Genomic DNA, 20,426 nt, shown 5'->3' with positions numbered 1-20,426 from the left:
ACGATTAGCCCTGGGACAAGCCTTAAGGAATAGGGACCGCGCCGCTGTGACAAAGAATAGGGAACTGTACAAAAAGGCCATCTATCGTGCCAAAAAGAATTGGGATGAAGGCCATTGGGCCGAATTAAAAGAGGCCTCAGATAGTAAAGATTCCAGGGCATTTTGGAAAATCATCAAGTGGGGTAGTGGAGCCGGTCCTGCGAAGCCAGACAATAATGTAGCAGAGGAAGCTTGGGTTGATTATTTCAGACCTCAGTACGCTGAAGTTAATCATCCTGTGGCAGCTGATAGTATAATACCGGTTTATGCAACTGATGATCTGTTCTCCCTTAGAGAAGCGGAAATTGCCATTGGCTCCGCGAAATGTGGGAGGGCTCCAGGTCCAGATGGCATTCCACCTGATATTTTTAAACATGATATGACCAGATGGGCGAGATATACCCTCCTTGTAGCGAATGCTCTAGCTAAGGGGGAAGTGGTTCCTGCCCTCTGGAAAGGCGCAACCATTATCCCCATCCACAAGAAGGGAGATCGTTCACTGCCCGCAAACTATAGGCCCATAAGCTTAATAGCCACCATACAGAAAGTAGTTGGGAGAATAGTAACAAACCAACTTATGGATTGGGTTGAAGACAACAATGCCCTTTCACCATACCAAGCGGGATTCAGGCGAGCAACCAGTACCATCGACCAGGTCTTCCGCTTCACCATATTAAGGTGGAAGACCGTTGTACTGGGAAGGGGCTGCCTGTACGTCGCGTTCGTCGACCTGCGGGCGGCGTTCGACCTAGTCCCCCGGTCTAAGTTATGGTTGGTTTTGCAAAAGTTGGGGATTCCTGCTGATCTGCTAACATTAATCATGAGATTGCATGAATCCAACTTCGCTAGAGTCCAGTGGGGTGGAAGTGGGGAGACAACAGCGGACTTCCCAGTGGAAAGGGGTGTTCGACAAGGCTGCTCCATGGCCCCTTTACTTTTCTTGTTATTTATTAACAGAATCGTCGAGAGGATGTTGAGGGCCAGTGTTGACGCCCCATCGTTAGCGGACATCAGGGTTCCGATCCTGATGTTCGCTGATGACACTCTTATCTTGTCTAAGACCCCCATGGGGCTGCAACGTGCATTAAACATTTTTGATGCTTTTTGCACAGAGCATGGGCTAGAGGTAAATGTGGGAAAAACAAAACTAATGGCTTTTTCCCCCGGACGTAGGAATTACCCCAAGGTAACCTTAAACAGCAGTAGGTTAGACATTGTCACGGAATTTACGTACCTGGGTGTACAGATTGCAGAAGGCATTGGCTGGACGCATCATGTGGATTAAGTGGTCTTAAAGCACCAGCAGCTCTCTGGTGCTTTAAGGGGGGAACACCGCAAATCCAAAACAAAACCTATAAAACCCGCATTAATAGTGTATGATGCGAAGGTTTTGGGTGCCACATTATATGGCGCGGAGCTATGGGCCTGGGATAGTTTAGCAGCTCTCCAGACTTCAGAGAACAAGTTTATGCGAGGGATTACTGGACTCCCACAGAGTACCCCCCTAACCCCACTGTTTTTGGAGCTAGGTAGACGCAACATTGTAGATAGAGCCCGATTGCGCCCAGTTCTTTACTGGAGACGCATCTGGACGACTCCAGAAATAAGACAATATGCGGAGGGTTTTCTATGGATAATCAAGGAAGATACCTTCCATAAGATAAAATGGCTAAAACATCTGAAGTCCATGTTAGTAAACTTAGGGTTTTCAAATCTTTGGAATAACCCAGAGGGAGAAATCTTCCCCAGCAAAGAAGTCCTTAAAGAAAAATACTGGGAGTGGGTGGGTGGTAAGATGCTGAATGACACCAAGGCCGACTCTATGTCTGGTCGTTTCCTGGAGATAAAAATTTTTCCTGTCCTGGAAAATTACTGGGACAACATCACGGTACCAATGGACAGGAAACTTGTATTTCAGTTAAGATCAGGATCTATCCCCCTCAAGAAACTGACATCTGGCTGGCATAGACCCACCAATAATTTATGTCCAGCATGCGAAAATGCCGAGGAGAGCATAGGCCATTTTCTTTTCGTATGTCATGCTTACGCAAATCCGAGGAGAAAATGGCTCTCGCCGGTATGTAAAAACTTGGGGACACCAGACAGCGCAGTGGCTCTAAGAATCCTATGCACAACAACCCAGGATTCGATAGTTATAGGGGTAGCTAAATACCTGGGTTGGGCATGGGCAATTAGACGACGGTCCCTGGGAGGGAGTAGGCAACCAGGTATTCCTTTCAACAATGATTAATGTAATATTATCTGCCATAAATGGTTTTTATATGTAAATGCTGTATGAGCTGTACTCCATGTTTAATGACTTTTTATTCTGTAATAATGTATAATTGTATAACTGTTTTGATTTTATGTGCTTTTATGAGAATTGTCTCGAATAAAGCTTATACAAACCAGAATGTCACCTGCTTTAGCATTTATGATGCTGTAGTTCAATCTTATCAAAGTATTTTAGTGTTGAATCACCAAAGGTATAACCCCTTCGCTGCTGGCGTCGGCCAACGGCCATCTGGCATTTTAATGGAGATGTAAGAGAATATAGTGTACTTCAATTCTTCTAGAACATTGACTAAAACTTTTCTTTCCTTTCTTTTTAATTCCACAGGAACATATATGCCGAGCAGTAAGTATTTTTTCTTTTTCATAGCAAATGAGTCATTTCTACTAATTTGTTAAACGCTGTTCTTTATTATCCTGTTGTTTTCTTACGTTGCATGTTTTAAATCGGCCATCTTTCCATCTATAATGATTGTGATATCTCCATAGGACTAGGTACACTTGCTGGCATATTCCGTATGAATAGGCATATTTGCGGAAATATAGTATATTTCTTACGTTATCTTAGGTCACTTCAAAATTCACATGCCATGGCTTCAAAATTGAAGTAATCACCACTAAATGCAATCAAACTGAAGGAATCTGAATACTTTCTGTGGGCTTCATTGGATATGAACCTATTGCAATCACTAGATTTTTTGTGCTTTCTTGAGATTGGTGCAAGTACAGTGGATGGACATATTTAATATGTAATTAATGTAATTAAATATTTAGAGTTGGTTAGGATTAACATTCAGGAGTTGGTGAGTGTTCCTTATTTGTTTTATTCAATTTAAGTACTTTAATAAAGTAACCTTGACTTGGGTTACGGATGGGGCATGGGATACTTTTTTAAACTGAATATTAATTGAACAACATATAAAGCATTTCCCACGGTGCAGCTAGTATTGTTTTTCTTCTTTTTTCAGTTTAATTAAATACAATTAATAATAATGTAATTTAATAGTTACATTGGTTAGGGTGAGGGTAGGGTTTAGGGATCAATGTTGAGGTACAATTTTAAGATGAGGGGATGATGCTGAGATAATGGTGTTTTAAATGTTAACTATATACTGCTGAGGTAAAGGTAGAAGAATTCTAAATGACAAGGTAGTGGTTGAGGAGGTAATGACGGAGGTGGTGTTTGTATGGTTTGTAGCGGATATATCAAACTTGGTAAGGGTGGTCACGTGCTTCAAGGACTGGGAGAGGGAGGTTGAAATGGAGCAGGACTTCAGGTTGTAGAAAAGGTATGGTTTGTTTTCTGTTCTTTTCATTGTTTACCCTACACCACTGCCTCGTTGGTTTTATTCTTTTTCAATGCAGTGTTTTATGGTATTTTGTCAAACTTTGCATTTCACCTGCTTAAGAGCACTATCCTAGGGAATGATGGGATACTAGGGTGCCCTGGCGTCCCGGATTTGCCCCGACAGTCTGTTTTTTCACCAGCTGTCCCGGCAAACTTCAGGAAATTAAGCTTATGTTCCAGTTTTTAGAGAGCTTCGGCGGAAAACGGCAGGAGGTATCTTTTTATGTTTTTTCAAAGTAGGGATAGTTAGCAGCTGTTATAAGAAAGCATTTTAATTAACAGGCATGCTACTGGCTTTAAAATGGCATTTTATTTATGTTCTTACTGCCTCTTCTGTAATTTTCCTGCTAAGGAGCACTGTCATTCTGTGCGCTGGGTTGAAGTAAAATTGTAGTTGTCCTTCTATTTTTGGGAAATGACCCTTTTTTTGTTTAAAAAACTGGTAACCCTTTCAGCAGCGGTCTGGGCAGGTAACAGCGGCGGGCCGTGTGAAAGGGATTTCAAGGGACGATGGCCAGGGAAAATTAAATTAATAATTAATTTTCCTTCGACATCGTCCCTCGACCTCTCCTCCCCCCCCCCCCGTCCCCCCCCCACCCCAACCCGGCCCCACCACCGGTACTTGCCCGGATGGCGGCTGCGCCCTTTGGATAACACCATGCGGAGGGGGAGTGTCCAACAAGTAGGGAGATTAAAAACTTTATTTAATGACTGGTTCATCATACATGAGGGAACATGCAAGTATTCGGTCACTTGTGGTACTCACCAAAACACACCTCAAGGATTTTCTTTGGGACCTGTGCGGAATGTTTTCAGCGCCAAAAGGAGCAGAAAGATAACCTGTTCCAGCCTGCATAAGGATTTAGTACTTTTCTTTCTTGTACCATCTTTCTATTTGAGCTTCTCACCTTTTCTTTATTTCTCCGTCTCAACTCTTCTCTCAATACCATACGGCCTCAATATATACCCTTTCTCTTTCTTTTTCTCTGCTCATTTTCACGCTTGTCCACACCACACCTTACTGATAGTCTGATCTCCCAAATTTGAAATACCGGTACCTAATGCAAAACGATTCGTAAACGTTTCCAGATGAAAAACGTTTGAAACTAATTCCTAAGAGGAGTATTTTTTTCCTAAAAGCATGATTTTATATACATAAATGATTGAGGTACAAAGCTTTGAAAGGCACAGTAAGAAATGTATATTACATCATGTATTAGTAGTGTCCAGGGTTCACATCTCCTCGGGGACAGCAGCTAATAGTCTTTAGCCCTGGGTCGTTGCTGTCTACGGTTTTACACTTAAAACAAGATTGAAATAAAAGTAACACTTCGCTAACAGATTCTCCACTGAGTCACCCAGTGCTTCATTTAGTTCTAGCCAAGCTCTGAAATAATCCTACTTTTCCTACAAGTGAAGGAGCCCAGCCAGCGGCCCTTTTACTACAAAACTGCCAGCACATTTTGGGTTGTCAGTTTTTAAAGCTATGGGTATATTCTGTAATATTGAATTCTCTGTTTAAAACGCGAGCACACTTTTTTGGTGATAGTAGCGGGGTTTTATCACTCCTTTTGTTTGAACTCGCAGACATCTTTCTAAGCTCATCTTCGCTCCCCTGTCACATTCAAATCAGGTTGGATGCGCTGGGATACTTTGCATGTCAGTGGAGCATGAAAACAAGTGCTCTGCTGGCATACACATCATTAATGAAGCGACTAACCCCTCCTAGCTGAAGGATCAGCTTTGTAAGGGTGCGTAGTGAGTGTAGGAGGAGGTTTCAGAATGAGTACATATTATTGAGGGCTTGCTGCTGATAGCTTTGGCAGTGTTTTGCCAGACCTTTTGTCATCGGTACATTAAAAAGAAGCACAAAGTAGCATGTAGAGAGTAGGCTTTGAGCAGCCTCATGAGGCGCTACCTTTAGTGGGTTTTCACGCTTTGCCCTTGCTTGGATAGACAATCAAAGCCGGGGCATTTTGAGGGGGCTTACATTGTCCCTTTGTGTGTAGAGTTTAGAGTTTGGATCAAGAAGTCCATTTGTGAAACTTGTGATGCAACTTGACATATACCTTGAATTGACTCAGTTTGTGTTCTTTTAGGTATGTATGTAAATGTAGTTGATTTATATAGCACTGTATCACCGACCGGTTTCTAAGCGCTTGCTTAGGGAACCCGTCCTGGTATTCCCCTGTGAGATAACACATTACTGGGCATCCACAAGGTGAAAGCCAGGCATCCCGCTGCTAGGGGCCGTCGTGGAGATTAAGCAAGCTATTGCCCAGAGTTACAGAGTGGGACTCCATGATTGGAATAGGCACCGAGGCGAGAATTGTCAGGTCCGGGGGAAATTTGAGCTCAAGACCCGCCGAGGCGGGGAATTGAACCCTGGTCCGGGCCAGACCTCCGCATCAGGGTCTGCCGCTCCAACCACTTGAGCCACACTTCTCCACCATGTATGTTGTTTGTATAGGGGGAATTTGGTCTGAAAGGCAGCGGAGAGGTAGCTGGCTTCCGGGAGCAGAGGTGTACTGCTAACTGCCTTCTTATGTAGTGTTCTTTAAAGAGGTGTATCTTCAGCTTTTTCCTTAATTGGAGCAGGGCTGGGGTTGATGTTATTACTTTACTGATTTATGGGTTTTCCTGCTTGCTCTTTGGATGTTACGCCTCTCATTTTGCTACCATAATAATGTTGGATTTACACCTCTTTTGCACACAAAGTACCCAATCATACCTTCCTACCATACCTAACAGACTTGCCCTACTTTAGCTAACTCACCATACCATCTACATAACTTAACCTATCATACCTGCCTACCACACATATAGACCTAAGTACCATACTTAAACTACATCCCTATCTAACCTAATATACCTAGTATACTTTCCATCCTCCGCATACCCTCCTTACCTAATATTACTAAACATATCTGATCTATCATATATACATGACATACATCTCAAAATGACCTACCATACCTACTTACCTAACTGCCATAGATACGTATGTACTTTGACTACAATACTTGACCTATTGTAATTTGTTTCTATCAACCTCCTATACCTAACCTAGCTCTGCAATGTATATACCATACGCCTTCCCCTGAGATGGTGGTTTTTGGCTCCATACTAAAGCTTAAGTTACTGCTGTCTAACTCGAGGTGCATCAACGTTGGCTTTGCAAATGCTGGTTAATGTTTGAACTTGCAATACTCTACATACCAACTCCTGACAAGCAGAAAGTCTGACAGAGATGATTTACACTAGTATCACTTGAAGCCCCTTCCACACCTTGCTTCATTTAGGTTGCCTTCTTCATGCTTGTACCTCCTTTTCCCTTACACCTGGCACCCAAGCTTTCATTCTACATATCTCGTAAATATATGGTGGTGATGAACAATGTTTTTAATAACAGGAGTGGGCTATCATCCTCGTGTCCCTGTGAGGCTCAATGGAGTTGTACCAAATCTTATGGTTCCATATACCAAGTTTCTCCACATTGTTCTGTAGGACCATGACCTTTTATATACAGTAAATTAGTAAAGATGACCCCAAAGCAATGTGCCACAAAAACCAGAAGGATCTTGATTCAGCAGCGGCCCAGCACAGTTTATCGGCATAAGGGGCATAATTAATCAAGCCTGCAATGCACAGCAAGAACTACACAATTCTAATAGCTTGTTTTTTTACACCTATAAAACTCAGAAAAGAAGTTGGACATCAGCAGATGATTTGGTCTAGCGATGCTCTCTCACTACATTAAGGTAATTATGTGTACCAATGGAGGACTTGAGTATCCGAGAACCTGTTGTTACATCCATCAGATAGGAAAGGGCAACCTTTAAGAAGCCGGGGATCCAGGTCTAGCATACTTACTCTAAGGTCATAGATGGAAATTTCACCCAGAAGTTAACTGCAACTGGAAATCAATCACATTCTGGAAGAAAGTTACCCATTGTGCTTCTCCAGTATTTCTTTAACACCTTCAACTCTGCATTGGTGGAACTGGTATCGGCTGGGAGTGGACGTAGGAAGGTGCTACAGAAGATTGACCCGCAAGTAACGAAAGGTGGCCTTGGAGCCCATCATTTTGGATCTTCTTTATCCCCAGAACTGCAATGCCTAACCAAAAAGGCAGACAAATCTGGTTATGTGAGGCTTGCAGGTGATGTATCACTCCACGGGGCCCTGTTTGCTAAAATGACAACAAATATTACTTCTAAACATAAAAAAATTCCAGAAACTGTGTTTTAGACATTTATATGTAAAGATTCTAACACTACATATGGACTGTGGTGCTACCCACATTTAGAGAAGCAGCACTAACCACAAATATAAAGCTATGGACAAGGTAGGTGTCTATAGCCTTGGTGACCTGTGCGAAGCTGTACAGGTCATACATTCAACCCTTTTAGGCAATAACACTCAACCATCACTAGCCTGTTCTTAACATGCAGCTCTCTAATTAGAGCAATGCATCTCACCTGGAGTTATAAATGAACAGTGCATGAAGTTTTTAAACTGTTTTTTTAATGGGAGGGCATAGAACAGCAATTACTCAATTGGTGTGGGCCATGGGAAATGAATGAATTAATGAAAAAAAGCAGCAAGGAAAATGAATAGAAGACTCTAGTGGAGAACTGACCAATGTAGAATGGCTATTAGCAATTGAGTTCCACACCAGATTTTTCCAGGAGAAAGCATACTGCACCAAACTCACTCAACACTGCAATTACCCACATCACATGTTCTCATCAGTGCCTGATACCTGCCCTCGGTGCAGCAGTTCAGGCAGTGATTTCCTTTTTTCTAATTCAAATTTATTTTTCTTATTGTTTTTAGCATGTTTTGGACAAGCTCCACTATCGGTAATAACCACAGACCTGGTCACAGAGCTCACTGGCAAAGCCAACATTCACAGACCTCAAACCTGTATGCTCAGCCTGATGCCCAGGTATTCATTCGAGAAGGAAGCTAGAGTGAAAAGTTATAGATCTGGTGCTCATGGGATTCAAATGTCATGTCCCGATTAGTTGGAAGTACCCACATTCCCTACATACGTCTCCCATAGAGGAGAGGGTTATTAAAATGGGTGGAGACTGAAAACATGGCCATCTGGAAATACGTCCAGGATGGTTTATCAGGCACAAGATAGATCTTGCAGGTTACTTCTGGACAAATCAGAACTTTTGGGATAGATACACTAACAGCCTGATTCATCATGCAGAATTGCGCTCGCAAAGGGCCAGATTCTGAGAATCTGGCCCTTTGCGAGTGCGATTTTTGCATTTGGGTTTCATCATCCCAAATGCAAAAATCGGTAATAGCGAATTCGCTATTTTGCGAGGAATTACATTTGAGGAATCTCTATTTGAGATTCCTTAAATGCAATTCATCATCCATTTTTAAATAGCGAATTTGCAATTTCGGCCCGCTATTTACCGCGAGGTCAAACCTCGTGGTAAATAGCGAAAACTTAGAAAAATGCTTTTAAAAGCATTTTTCTAAGTTGCATGTTGCACACACGCATGTCCTTTGGACATGTGTGTGCGCAACACCTGTTTAAATTTGCATTTAAGGGGTGCTACAGGGTGTCCTTTGGACACCCCTGGCACCCTTTAAATCGCTATCTTATATGCGATTAGCAAATTGCTAATCGCAAATAAGGAATACTCCCCATTCGTTCCCATGGGCCTTTTGGCCCATAAGAATGAATGGGGAGTTATTCCTTATTTGCGATTAGCAATTTGCTAATCGCAAATAAGGAATATGTAGGAATCGCATTTTTTTTGCGATTCCTACATGAATCCCGTTTTGCGAGCCTGTAATAGCGATTCCTTATGAATCGCTATTATAGACTCGCAAAACGGGTCGTTGATGAATCAGGCTGTAAGTGACAAGTGAATGATCCATCTATTCTAAGGCGGCCACATCAAGAAGCGGTAGGAATCAAACTACATCCAAGGGCGAATCCACTTGAATCTATGGTGAATAAAGATGTTTGTTTCTCTGAAACAATGGAACATGGGGTAAATGGAGGGGATGAGTTTGTGATGAGCCTAAAGGACAAGTTTAAAGTGGTATTAAGTGAGGACTTAGTACAACAGAAAATGTCCAAGCATCACATTTTTCTCAAGTACATTGCCATACCTGTGCAACATTCTGCGAGAAATATTTCTCTTGCATATTGCTAAAATTTGAAAGCATAATTAGATGAGTTGGTCAAAAAGAAAATAATTGAACCAATATAATTTACTATTTGGATGTCAATAGTGGTAATTTCCCATAGGAGGTTAGGCACTTGGGTTTATATATTGACCTACACAGTTTAAATTAATAGATATAGGTAGTCTGTCTTCAGCTACTAAATCTGCAAAAGATGGTGTCCAGGTGAGCATTGGACTTGGCTAATGACTATCATCAGGTGTTGCTAGAAGACAACTCCAAGCACTTAGCAGCATGTTTTAGTCCTGAAAATGCCTTTTGGAGTCACCGGTGCAACCCCAGGTTTTTAATGTCCTGTGAAGGAAACGCTGAAAGGCTTTCCAGGATATCTTAGTTCATGAGAAGCACATAGAAGAATATGGTCCAGTATAGGACATACTTTCTGAAAAAGGACGAACTTTGAAGTTGGACAAGTGGAAATTATATCAACAAGAAGTTAAATACTTGAGTCATTCTATAAGAAGCATTGGAATGAGACCAATCAGTCTATTGAAGTCTTTAGTGGAAGCTGCCTTGCCAGAAACAAAGCAACAACCAATCACTTTTTTATGCTTTGTTGAAGTTTGCTCTAAGGTATGCATCTAAAGTTGAACCTTTGAGAGTATTACTCAAGATGTGTGGAAAATTTAGCTGAGAGATGTCACAGAAAGAAGCATTTAGCAAGCTTAAGAATGAGATTGTGGGGTCACCATGTTTGAAATATTTTATGGTTTACTGCAACATAAAGGTGAGAAAGATTGATTGGTATCTTATTGACGAAGAACATTGCGGTCAACTGAGAGGAAGTACTCCATATAGAAAGGGATTTGCTGGCAGATGTGAGGGCAGCAGAACATTACACAACGTTTTTGTTGGGGGGGGGGGGAATTCCTTTTATGGACAGACTAAACTTTTGGTGAATAGGTTTTTGCCAGGAGGAGCTAGATCTACGACTGCAAAGGTGGGCATAATTGGAGCCAAGTTACAGGCATTCCAATACAAAATGGAACATGTTCTAGGAAAGGAAAGTTTGTGCCGACTGTATAGCTGGACTGCCATTAAGGAAAACTGACCAAATAGATGAGGAAGAAAAGGAGTGTGATGCTGTCTTCACATTAGCTGATGTTTGTGCTATGCTGTGGGATGAATCCCTGAGGGGTGGGATTAACCCCTTAGTGGATGTGGAGGAAGCTGATGGAAATGGACGCTGTGTTCAGCTCTGTAGTATAATATGTCCGTTTAGGATGACAGAGGAATGTAACGTGTTAGAGGATCTTTAGGCATATCAAGATGATTTTTTTTACAGTGTGTGGTGACAAGTGTCCAGCCAATTGGATTGAGTAAGATTTTTTTAATCTGTGTCATGAAGGACATGCAGGAATGTCTAGCACTAGAAGAAGGCCACGTGGATATTTTTGGTGCCCAATGGTAGACACCATGACAGATAGATTGGTTGGAGTGTGAGTTGAGCATGAGTGAAGAATTTTCAAAAGCATGTGCTGTGAAAGCGCAGCCGGTGGAACTTCCATAAAGTCCATTGAGAACATTGGAAAGTGACAATATTGAACATTTTTCTGTAGTTACCAAACAGAAAGTATCTAATATGTTACATATTGATTACTTTTTAAGATCAACATGGTTGGAAACGTTACTGGTCACACCATTGTTGAATTTGTGGATGAAATATTCTGGTGGGAAGGTTTCCAAGATGTAATAGTTTTTGACAACTGTCCTAAATTTATAAGTGCGAAGATTTGTAGTGTTTTCACCGGGTTGGGATCATACACAGGATAATTTCTGCCTTCCATCCTTAATCCAATGCACAGATGGCAAGAGTAAACAAAGTTAAGGAGTCCTGCAGTTATTATTTAGAGGAGGAATTTAATAGTAGAAAACTGTACAGGCTACTCTTACAGGACAGCTCCCAAAGTGGTGACCACTGTCCCTTTGCAAATTGTCTAAAACCCTTGGTCCACAGCCAATTATAGGGTCCCCCTTGTTTTCGAAAAAAAAAATACTCTTACAGGACAGCTCCCAAAGTGGTGACTAAAGTGTCTCCATTTGAGTTAAGCGGTAGGAAGCCAGCTTCATGGGTTAATTTATTGGTGATTGAAGGAGGAATGCAAAAGAGATGGGGAAATTATTAATTGTAGAATAAGAGAAGTTGTAAGAGCAAATAAAAGGAAATTGAAATTTGAATTTTTGTTATTGTATTTTTGACATATAGGATAGCACAGAGTGGATAACCACACATTCGGCCACCCCAGAGGGTCAGAATGACTAGTGTCTGAGGGTACCGGATTCAGCCAGATGCTAAGAGGGTCCAGACTCACAGTCAGCAAAGTAAAGAAATCCTTGGTGTCTGATATACTTCCTTTAGCCCCCATCCCCCCATTCAGACTGGAGAAAATCCACAAATCTGGCCCCACAGATGCAGAAAGATGGGCTGGGGCACTTGAGTTGAGAGATGCACCCAGGACTGGCTAACACCCTAACATTCCTTTCCATTTGTTTACCTGGTGGTCTGGTGAACTTTTTGCCTTCTAGGGTGGGTAGATAGGGGCTAACCCTCATATTGTCCATGAAGCCTATCTGAGGCCTGGGAGGTTTGGGGGGCAATTCTAGTACAGGCCCACCTCGACCAAATTCTTTATTGACATTTGTTTCCTTGGTGGTCAAGAGTGGGTTTTGGTGGGGAAGATATCCCCCCCCCCCCCACACACACACACAGTATGACCCACCAGGGTTGCAGAAAGCCTGTCAAGGGTCCAAGGTTGCGGGCCTGCCAAATGCCTGTTGGGCTGGCCATTGACCTCATTTATCTCTTTCTATTTTTTATTTAAAGTCCAGGGTGTTTTATAGGCTTTCTGCCCTTTCCTCCATGACAGGCAGATAAAGGTGAAATCTTTAATGGGGGCAGAAAAACTGTATTGGACCGGGGAATTAAAAGGGATGCCAGGATGGGCCGGACCCGAACCCATACCTTTTTTTGAATCTTTTTTTTCCCTTGGTGAACCCTGGGTGGGGGTTCTGTCCACTCAGGAAAGCAGAACGGTAGTCATGGGCCCAGGGTTGGAGGAGGTGCCTGCCCCCCCCCCCCCCCCATCCCCCCCATTCCTTAAAAATGTGCCTGGTGACTTTCCATCTCCTTGGGATGTGCACAATGGGTAAAAACCATCCCAATTCTCTGCTGGTCCCTGGTGGTTGGGTGAGTAACAACATGACCGGATGGGTGGCCACCCTCCCATTTACTTATACATTTAGTTTTGCATATATAATCTCTGGTGTCTAGAGGGCTCTCTCTACATCCAGTCACCCCCAGGTGGGCAAATTAGTAGTAATCCCAATCTGAACCCCCCACCCCGGCCAGGGGCATAAAACCCTGCTGGCCCCAGGGCTGGTGGGTGCAGCCCAATGACTGAACAACCCATCCCCGTGATTTTATTTACCTACTCCCAGTTGTCTAGCGGACTTTCTGGCCCATTGGGGTGGGTAGGCTGGGGTAAACTCATATCATGGTTGTGAGGAGGTGTCCTCTAAATCCTCTGCACTGTAAAGTTAGTGCTGAGGACATAGACGTCACATTCTCCGCTCCAAAGAGGCTAACCGATCTATTTGTTACTATGTCTAAAGTTTATTTCTTCAGGTCTGGATGTTGATCTAATCCAGTTATATAATTTACAGCCAAAAGTACCATAGTTCGATTCTGGCTATATTTATAGTAGCCACATATGTTAATTAGTCTGTACATACTCTCAATAATTGGAAACGCATATGAGCATTCGAAAATTACATTGACACCACGCTATATGTATGAGGCCCCTCATGATATAATAAAAAGGGACAACATATTGTGATTATTTAGATTCAATCCAGAGTTGAACCATCTGTCAAGTGTTAACTTTCTTACAGTCACATTTATTGAACCAGTGCCCAGTGCTTAATTTGAGCCAGTAGTTTCCGGTGTTCTGCACTGGTACTTGATTGTCAATACCAGCACTTGTGTCAATCTGCCACATGGTGGCATTGTTTGTGTAAGTTGTTTCTTAATTCAATATACATTACAATGACTTAATAGCTGCCTCCCAAGCCATTCTTATAGCTTTGGGGGCCTGAAATAGTCTTAACTGTCACACTTGCAGGAGTGTGATGGTTAGTAGTTGTGTGGGTACTGATGTTGGCAGTGTTGGCAGAAGCAATGGGTGGTGCAATCTGCAGTGACTACCCAAGAAAGGCCCTAGCACTTAGTTATGTACAAATTAAGCACTGCCAGACCATGAACATGCAAAGAAAATCTCTTGTTACATGGGCAAGGCAGGAAATCACCATTACAGCATGGCACGAAGGGCATTTTTACATCACTGCACACCGAAAAAGAATGTTGATGCACAGAAGAGTTTCTCAAATAAATCGAGTTTATTAATTATTGGAGAGGGTTCAGAAACTCCACTCCCCAATAAGGTTGATAGATTGAGAATCTCTGATCACAATCAATACGTGACAGATGAATTGTGAATTTGATGCAACAAAGTGAATCTAGACGTTAGGCAATTAGTGATTAGCACTAGGTCCCAACCACAATGACTTCAGGAATTCCTCTTGTGGAGGAATGAAAGGGGGCACAGAGGCTACAAAACATGGCATCTAATTTCTGTTTAAACCTTAGGAAATTGGAGCACATCGGCTCTCAAAACCCCACACCAGCTTCTGATGGTCAAAGATTAACGTTCCAACTTCTCTGTGCTTCCAGAAACTTTTCCAGAGCTATGCAATGGTCCAACACAAGGACCCAAAACCCAAGCCTGGTCACCCAGGACCTATTCAGTCATAAGTTGCAGTGATCCAGGTCATTGGTGCTAGGAGAACAGTTCTGGATTGTACTGCAATGAGAATGAGAAAACAAGCCTCTTCAATGAGGCTTTTCCTGCTGCCCTGAGTGGGCCGAGTATTCCCAGAAGTGGGCACTCTGTGCCACTGGGACCAAGCTACACCCCACTGATGAGCCCCATAAGGGTGAAATCGGCCTTAGTCTACTCGTGTTTGGCTCAGAGAGGGCCTGGTCTTGAAGTTCAGGCTAGACTTTTCCCATTGGAGCAAGGTCAAGACTGATTTACCTATGGCTGAGTCCAAACTAATGGGGCATGATGAGAAGAACGATTGAATGGGATGTGGCCCAATGTGACCAGTGGCTGAGGTTAATTTGGGCATATATTCATCAATTTTTTATGGTTTAAATCTGTTTTATTGCTGTTTTCAAAACAAAAAAATAAAGAGGAAACAGTAGAGACCATGAACACTGCTGACCGACAGTAAGATTGTAACATGGGCTACGCAGAGACACTGCTCAAAATCAAGTGTACAACGTATACAAAATAAGAGAACAAAACCCCAACCCACCCCACCCCACCCCTACACCTCCTCCAAATAGCCCTGCATAGAGCTAAGCACAAATTCAAACTATATACCCCAGGGTTTAACCAGCTCGGGTGGTGCCCCGTCATCTGGCAGCCGCAGCAAGCGTAGATATTTAGGGTATTTGAGCTCGCGGAATTTCTGCGTCAATAAAGCTAAGAAGGGAAGCCATACGTCTCGAAAATCTGCGCCCCTACCGCCAAGTGGGAGTGTTATTTTTTCCATGCCCAGAATGTGCCACGGGCGGGTTAACCAATCTGTGTGTGTGGGGAACTGCAGGGTCCCCCAGTGTGCAAGGATGTTCATCATGGCCACACCCAATGCCATTACAATCAGGCGGCCCCTCCTGAACTTCAGTGAGTATGCCGATGAGTCTGGCTTGTCCAACAGAATGTGTGCCGGAAATCGGAACAACTGAGTCTCGAGATGTTTGTAAATGTCCTCTAATATTTGTGTCCAATAATTTTGAATGAGGGGCAGTACCTTAATAGGCGAACCAATTTACCTGTCTCCCCACAATTTCTCCAGCAATGTGCGCTAGATATTGAGCTAATCCTACGCACCCTCTCCAGTGTATAATACCAATAAGTGATCACTTTCGTGAGTGTGTCTGTCAATGCCATGTTGCTGGCAGTGTGGCGTGCCATCTATCATATGCCCTCCCACTCCTTGTTGCTGAGGGGTCTCCCTATATCCCTTTCTCATCTACCCCGTCCAGCATGGTATGAATGTGTATTTCATGCATTCAGCAACTTATATAGGTTGGAGATTATTCCCTTTGTTGGAGGATTTTGACAAAAGCACCTCCCCATGACGAGCTGGCTTTGTCACTAGCATCGAAGGGGTTAAGAGGTGAGATTTTGACTAGCAGCAGCTCTATTATGTGGCTGCAGGACCCAATGTCTAAGCTGTAGGTATCGTATGCGCTCCATCTCGGGAATTCCATAGTCTGCTTTGATTTGTGGGAACAAAAGTACCCCCCTGGACATCAAAAAGTGACCCATGGAGTGGCACTGGGACGGACGCCATGCTAGAATTTTTGTTTCCTCTAGTCCTGGCTCAAACACCGGGTTATCTAACAGTGGGGTCAGGGGGGGCAGAAATGTTGTGAGCTGGTGCTTAAGGTTAGTCTGATCCCATGTTGACCGTGTGATGTCAGATATACAAAGGCTCAGGGGTTCATGGGCTTTCTTTAAAAGTGGAATCTTCAACAACGATGTACCCTCCACCGCCCAGTCCTGAAATAGCCAATGTTTCCCCGATTCCGTTCGATTCTATTCTACTAAGTGCCTTAACTGTGCCGCTTGGAAGTGCAACTGGAGGTTAGGTATGCCCAGCCCGCCTTCACAAGGCAGTAAGAAGCTGAGACTCTTTTTCATCCTAGGTTCACGGCCCTGCCATATGAAGTTCATGATTTCCGCTTGCAGTTTGGGGATCATACCCGAGGGTGGGTGCAAAGGAAGAGTCTGGAACAGATACAGAATTGTAAGGAGGACCGTCATCTTAATGGCTGCAATCCTGCCCAACCAGGAGATCGGATGGTGTTTCCATCTGAGTATGTCGGAATGCACTTGCCTAAATAAGGTAGTATAGTTGGTGACTGCAGTAGCGTGTGTTGAGGCAGCTGTTTGGACTCCCAGGTAAGAAATTGTGTCATTAGACCATTGAAATGGGGGTTCTCCCTAGAGTCGTTCCACCGTCTGAGGGGAAAGTGAGAGGTTGAGGGCTACCCACTTCTCCACATTGACTATAAACCCCAAGACTCTACCAAAGTCTTCCAGTTCCTGGAGGAACGTCCCTAATGAGATTTCCGTGTCCTTATGGGTCACTAAAACATCATCAGCATAGAGACTTATAGTGTGGTTGTCCTCCGCGAAAGCGACTCCCAATATCTGTGGGTTTGTCCACACTCTATGAGCAGGGGCTCCACGTATAGTGCAAATAGCAGGGGCGACAAGAGAGACCTCTGCTGTGTGCCTTGAGCTATTTGGATTGGGGCCGACCTATGCCCATTGACCTTCACCATGGCTGAGGGAGAGCGATAACAATTTAAGAACTGTGTGCAGAAGCGTTCCCCAAAGCCAAAATGGAACAAAACTTGCTCCAGAGAGGCCAGTGCACCCTATCAAACGCTTTCTCAGTGTTTATTGTCATCAGCATGTAGTAACCTGAGAATCTGGAGGCTTTATCTATTATGTGTCGTACCCTTCTGGTGTTGTCACTGGTCTGGGGGATGAAACCCGCCTGGTCGAGATCTATCACGGCTGGCATGTATGGACCCAATCTCTGCGCCAAAGTACCTGTGTATAGTTTTAGATCAATATTAAGCAACGAAATGGGCCTATATGTATTACATTGCGTTTCATCTTTCCCTGGTTTGGGAATGACTATTATAACTGCCTCTAGTATGGAGGCCGGGATGGCGCCCGTAGTAGCTAAGGAGTTAAAAAACCTAGTCAGTAAGGGAGCAATTTCTGGGCAGAAGGCTTTGTAAAAGGTGACTGACAAGCCATCCAGGCCCAGGGATGTGGCAAATTTTAACCGGGAAAAGGCTGAATCACCTCCTCAATGCGAATCTCCTCCTCCAAGACTGCAGTTTGGTCTGGTGTCTGTCTAGGTGTCTGCACTCCTTGGAGGTAACTGATGCTGTCTTCCCCGTCTAATGGTTGTCTTGCATAGAGCCTCTCATAATAGTCTCTGCTATCGAAGCGCCGTCCATCACTAGATCTCCCTCTAAGTCCTTAATCATGTGAATACTATGCTGCCGCCAGCTTTCCCCCCCGAGTCTGTTCACCAATAACCACCTGCATTTATACCCCCAACATAGGTCTGCCGCAATCGGAGAGCAGCGTATTCTGCTCGATCCAGGGCTGCTAGCTGGGCGCGAGCTGTTGACAGTTGTCACCAAACCCTGGGGGCCCTGGTCCTCTGGTGTATGCTTTCCAATTCCCTAACCTGTAAGCATAGGCTATCTCTCTTTTACCTCCTCAGCCTGTTGTCCGCCGCCGAGATCGCTATAAAAGCACCGTGGATCACTGATTTAAACGCTCCCCACAAATTGGACAATCCCTATTGTGTGTTTTAATTGGTCTACGACCTCTTGACGCTGAAGTAAGGTGTCCCTTGGTCTCCACTGTCTACTGGGTGGCGTCAAGGGGGGGGCGAGAGATACTACAGTCACCACGGCTGCGTGGTCCGAGAGGGCGGAAATTAGTATTTCCATACTGGATGCTAAAGAATACAGTTCCCTAGTGCCCAACAAGTAATCCAGTCTGGCATAAGTTTTATGGGAGTTAGAATAGTAGAAATATTCCCTAGCTTGTGGGTGGGAAGCCCTCCAGAAGTCCACTAGACCTAATTTCCGTAATCAGGAAAGCCCGTCTTTAAACAAAGCGCCTAATTGCCCATGACGTTATGCTGACCTGTCCGCCATACTGTCAAATACTAAATTAAGGTTGTCCCCCAGGAGCAGACGCCATTAGTCTGTAGACAAGACCTACTTTAGTGCGGTATGCAAGAAACCTTCCTGCCCTTCATTAGGAGCGTAAATTGTGACTACCACTAGTCCCTGGCCTCCGATGACAAAGCAATAGGTAAGCAGTCTGCCCCTGATCTCAGCTTCTTTCTGAACCACTCTACCTCTGAAAGCCTATAATACTAAAATGGCTACTGCTTTGGTTGCGTTACAGGAGAACATCTGGATGGTGAAGGCCTTGGTCTTGAGTCTGCAACAGTCCCTGGCTAGGAGATGGGTTTCTTGCAGCAGACCTATATTTGCTGGTGTCTGTTCCAAGTACGATAACACAGCCTGACGTTTAATCAGGTTATTGAGACCTATCGCGTTAGGTGAGAGAATTTTATGGTTAGAAGAGTGCATTCACAATGTTAACGTGTAGCCTCCCTGCAGACAAACTCCCCCACTCCAGCGTCCATTGCTCTACGCCCCTGGTCCCAGTGCCCTTGAATATACATACAGTGTGGTGGGTGATAAAGTTGCCGGGTGAATGGAGGACCTCAACATTATCCCAAAAACATACAAGGAAACTAATCTTATAAACAAATACCCCAAATGGACAGTAACAAATTTACCCAACTTGAAGTCTGGAAATAGTCCAATGAGCCCTCTGGCCATTCGGGAAAGGAAATGGAGTCCATATTGTGGACAAGTTCTCGCCGCTACACCCCCCCACCCCACCTCCCACCGCCCACCACAGAAAACACCCCGGGGAGACCCCCAAGTGTGCTCAAGTGCCCTCTGCTTTCGCCAGTGTAGATGGAAGAGTCTCCAGTGCTTCTTGTGGTCATCTTGCAATTTTGGCTGAGTTAGGCTTGTTCACGCTGCGGCATCGTCCCTGTCATCGCCAACGAGGCCGCTGCTACTCACTGGGAGGGGGTCCTTGATTCTCATTCACATGGTCTCCGTGTATCTCTAGCCCCAGCAGTCGGCATGCTTCTTGCAATGACCTCAACTGTCGAAGCCTCCCCTCCCAATGGAAGATAATTCTAAAAGGGTGACCCCCATGAGTAGGCTATGTTCTGTTTCCGTAAATGAGAGGTTACTTGGCTAAAGTCTCTGCTTTTTTGCAGTGTTAAGGCGGATACATTTTGAAATATGCTGGGAGTCAGCTCTGCATCCGCCACTATCTCCGGAGGTAGGGCAGCCTCCAAGGAATCTGCGTCGCGGCTTCAGAGCCTTCAGCCTGTCACCGGTGCTCACGGCATCTTCGATCGCCGTCTCCGGGCTCACTGGGCTCTCCTGGAAGTGTGCCGGGCCAGATTCTGCATTCCAGCGTTTCTGGGGCTATACTGAGCCGAGAAACATTGCTTTTGTACATCGGCCGGTGGGAGGGACAGCGAGAAGCGTCCTACCTCGCTGCCATCGTGGCCAAGCCCCCAATTAAAAAAAATGTTTCTTCGCATTATGATGCTACGAGGACTGCCCCCTGCAAAAATGGACGGGGCCCCACTGAGTTAATCTTTCTTCTCCTTCCACAGTCCCCCTCATGATGTCTGTATCTGGATACACACGTAAGATCCTGGTGGCTTTGTGGTGAAGCATTCATAGATGGTCAGGAGAACAAAGTCATCTTTAGCATTGTAGTTTATAATCACCAGCTAAAATCATAAAACGCTG

The 20,426-nt window shown here is 44.2% G+C and overlaps 1 protein-coding gene across 1 annotated transcript in view; it reads left to right on the top strand.

The window, feature by feature from the left end:
* The window catches only part of ARHGEF38 (Rho guanine nucleotide exchange factor 38), a 459,846-nt gene that overhangs the window by 301,627 nt on the left and 137,793 nt on the right, over window positions 1-20,426 (top strand). Inside the window, exon 5 of the mRNA XM_086962037.1 lies at window positions 2,660-2,677. Coding sequence (XP_086818163.1) covers window positions 2,660-2,677 — 18 coding nt within the window. The remainder of the gene's footprint in view (window positions 1-2,659; window positions 2,678-20,426) is intronic.

This window comes from Lissotriton vulgaris, chromosome 3_1, assembly GCF_964263255.1.
Source record: "Lissotriton vulgaris chromosome 3_1, aLisVul1.2, whole genome shotgun sequence".
In the NCBI taxonomy this organism is placed as follows: Eukaryota; Metazoa; Chordata; class Amphibia; order Caudata; family Salamandridae; genus Lissotriton; species Lissotriton vulgaris.
The sequence above is the reverse complement of the archived record's forward strand: the minus strand, read 5'-3'. Positions and strand labels throughout refer to the sequence as shown.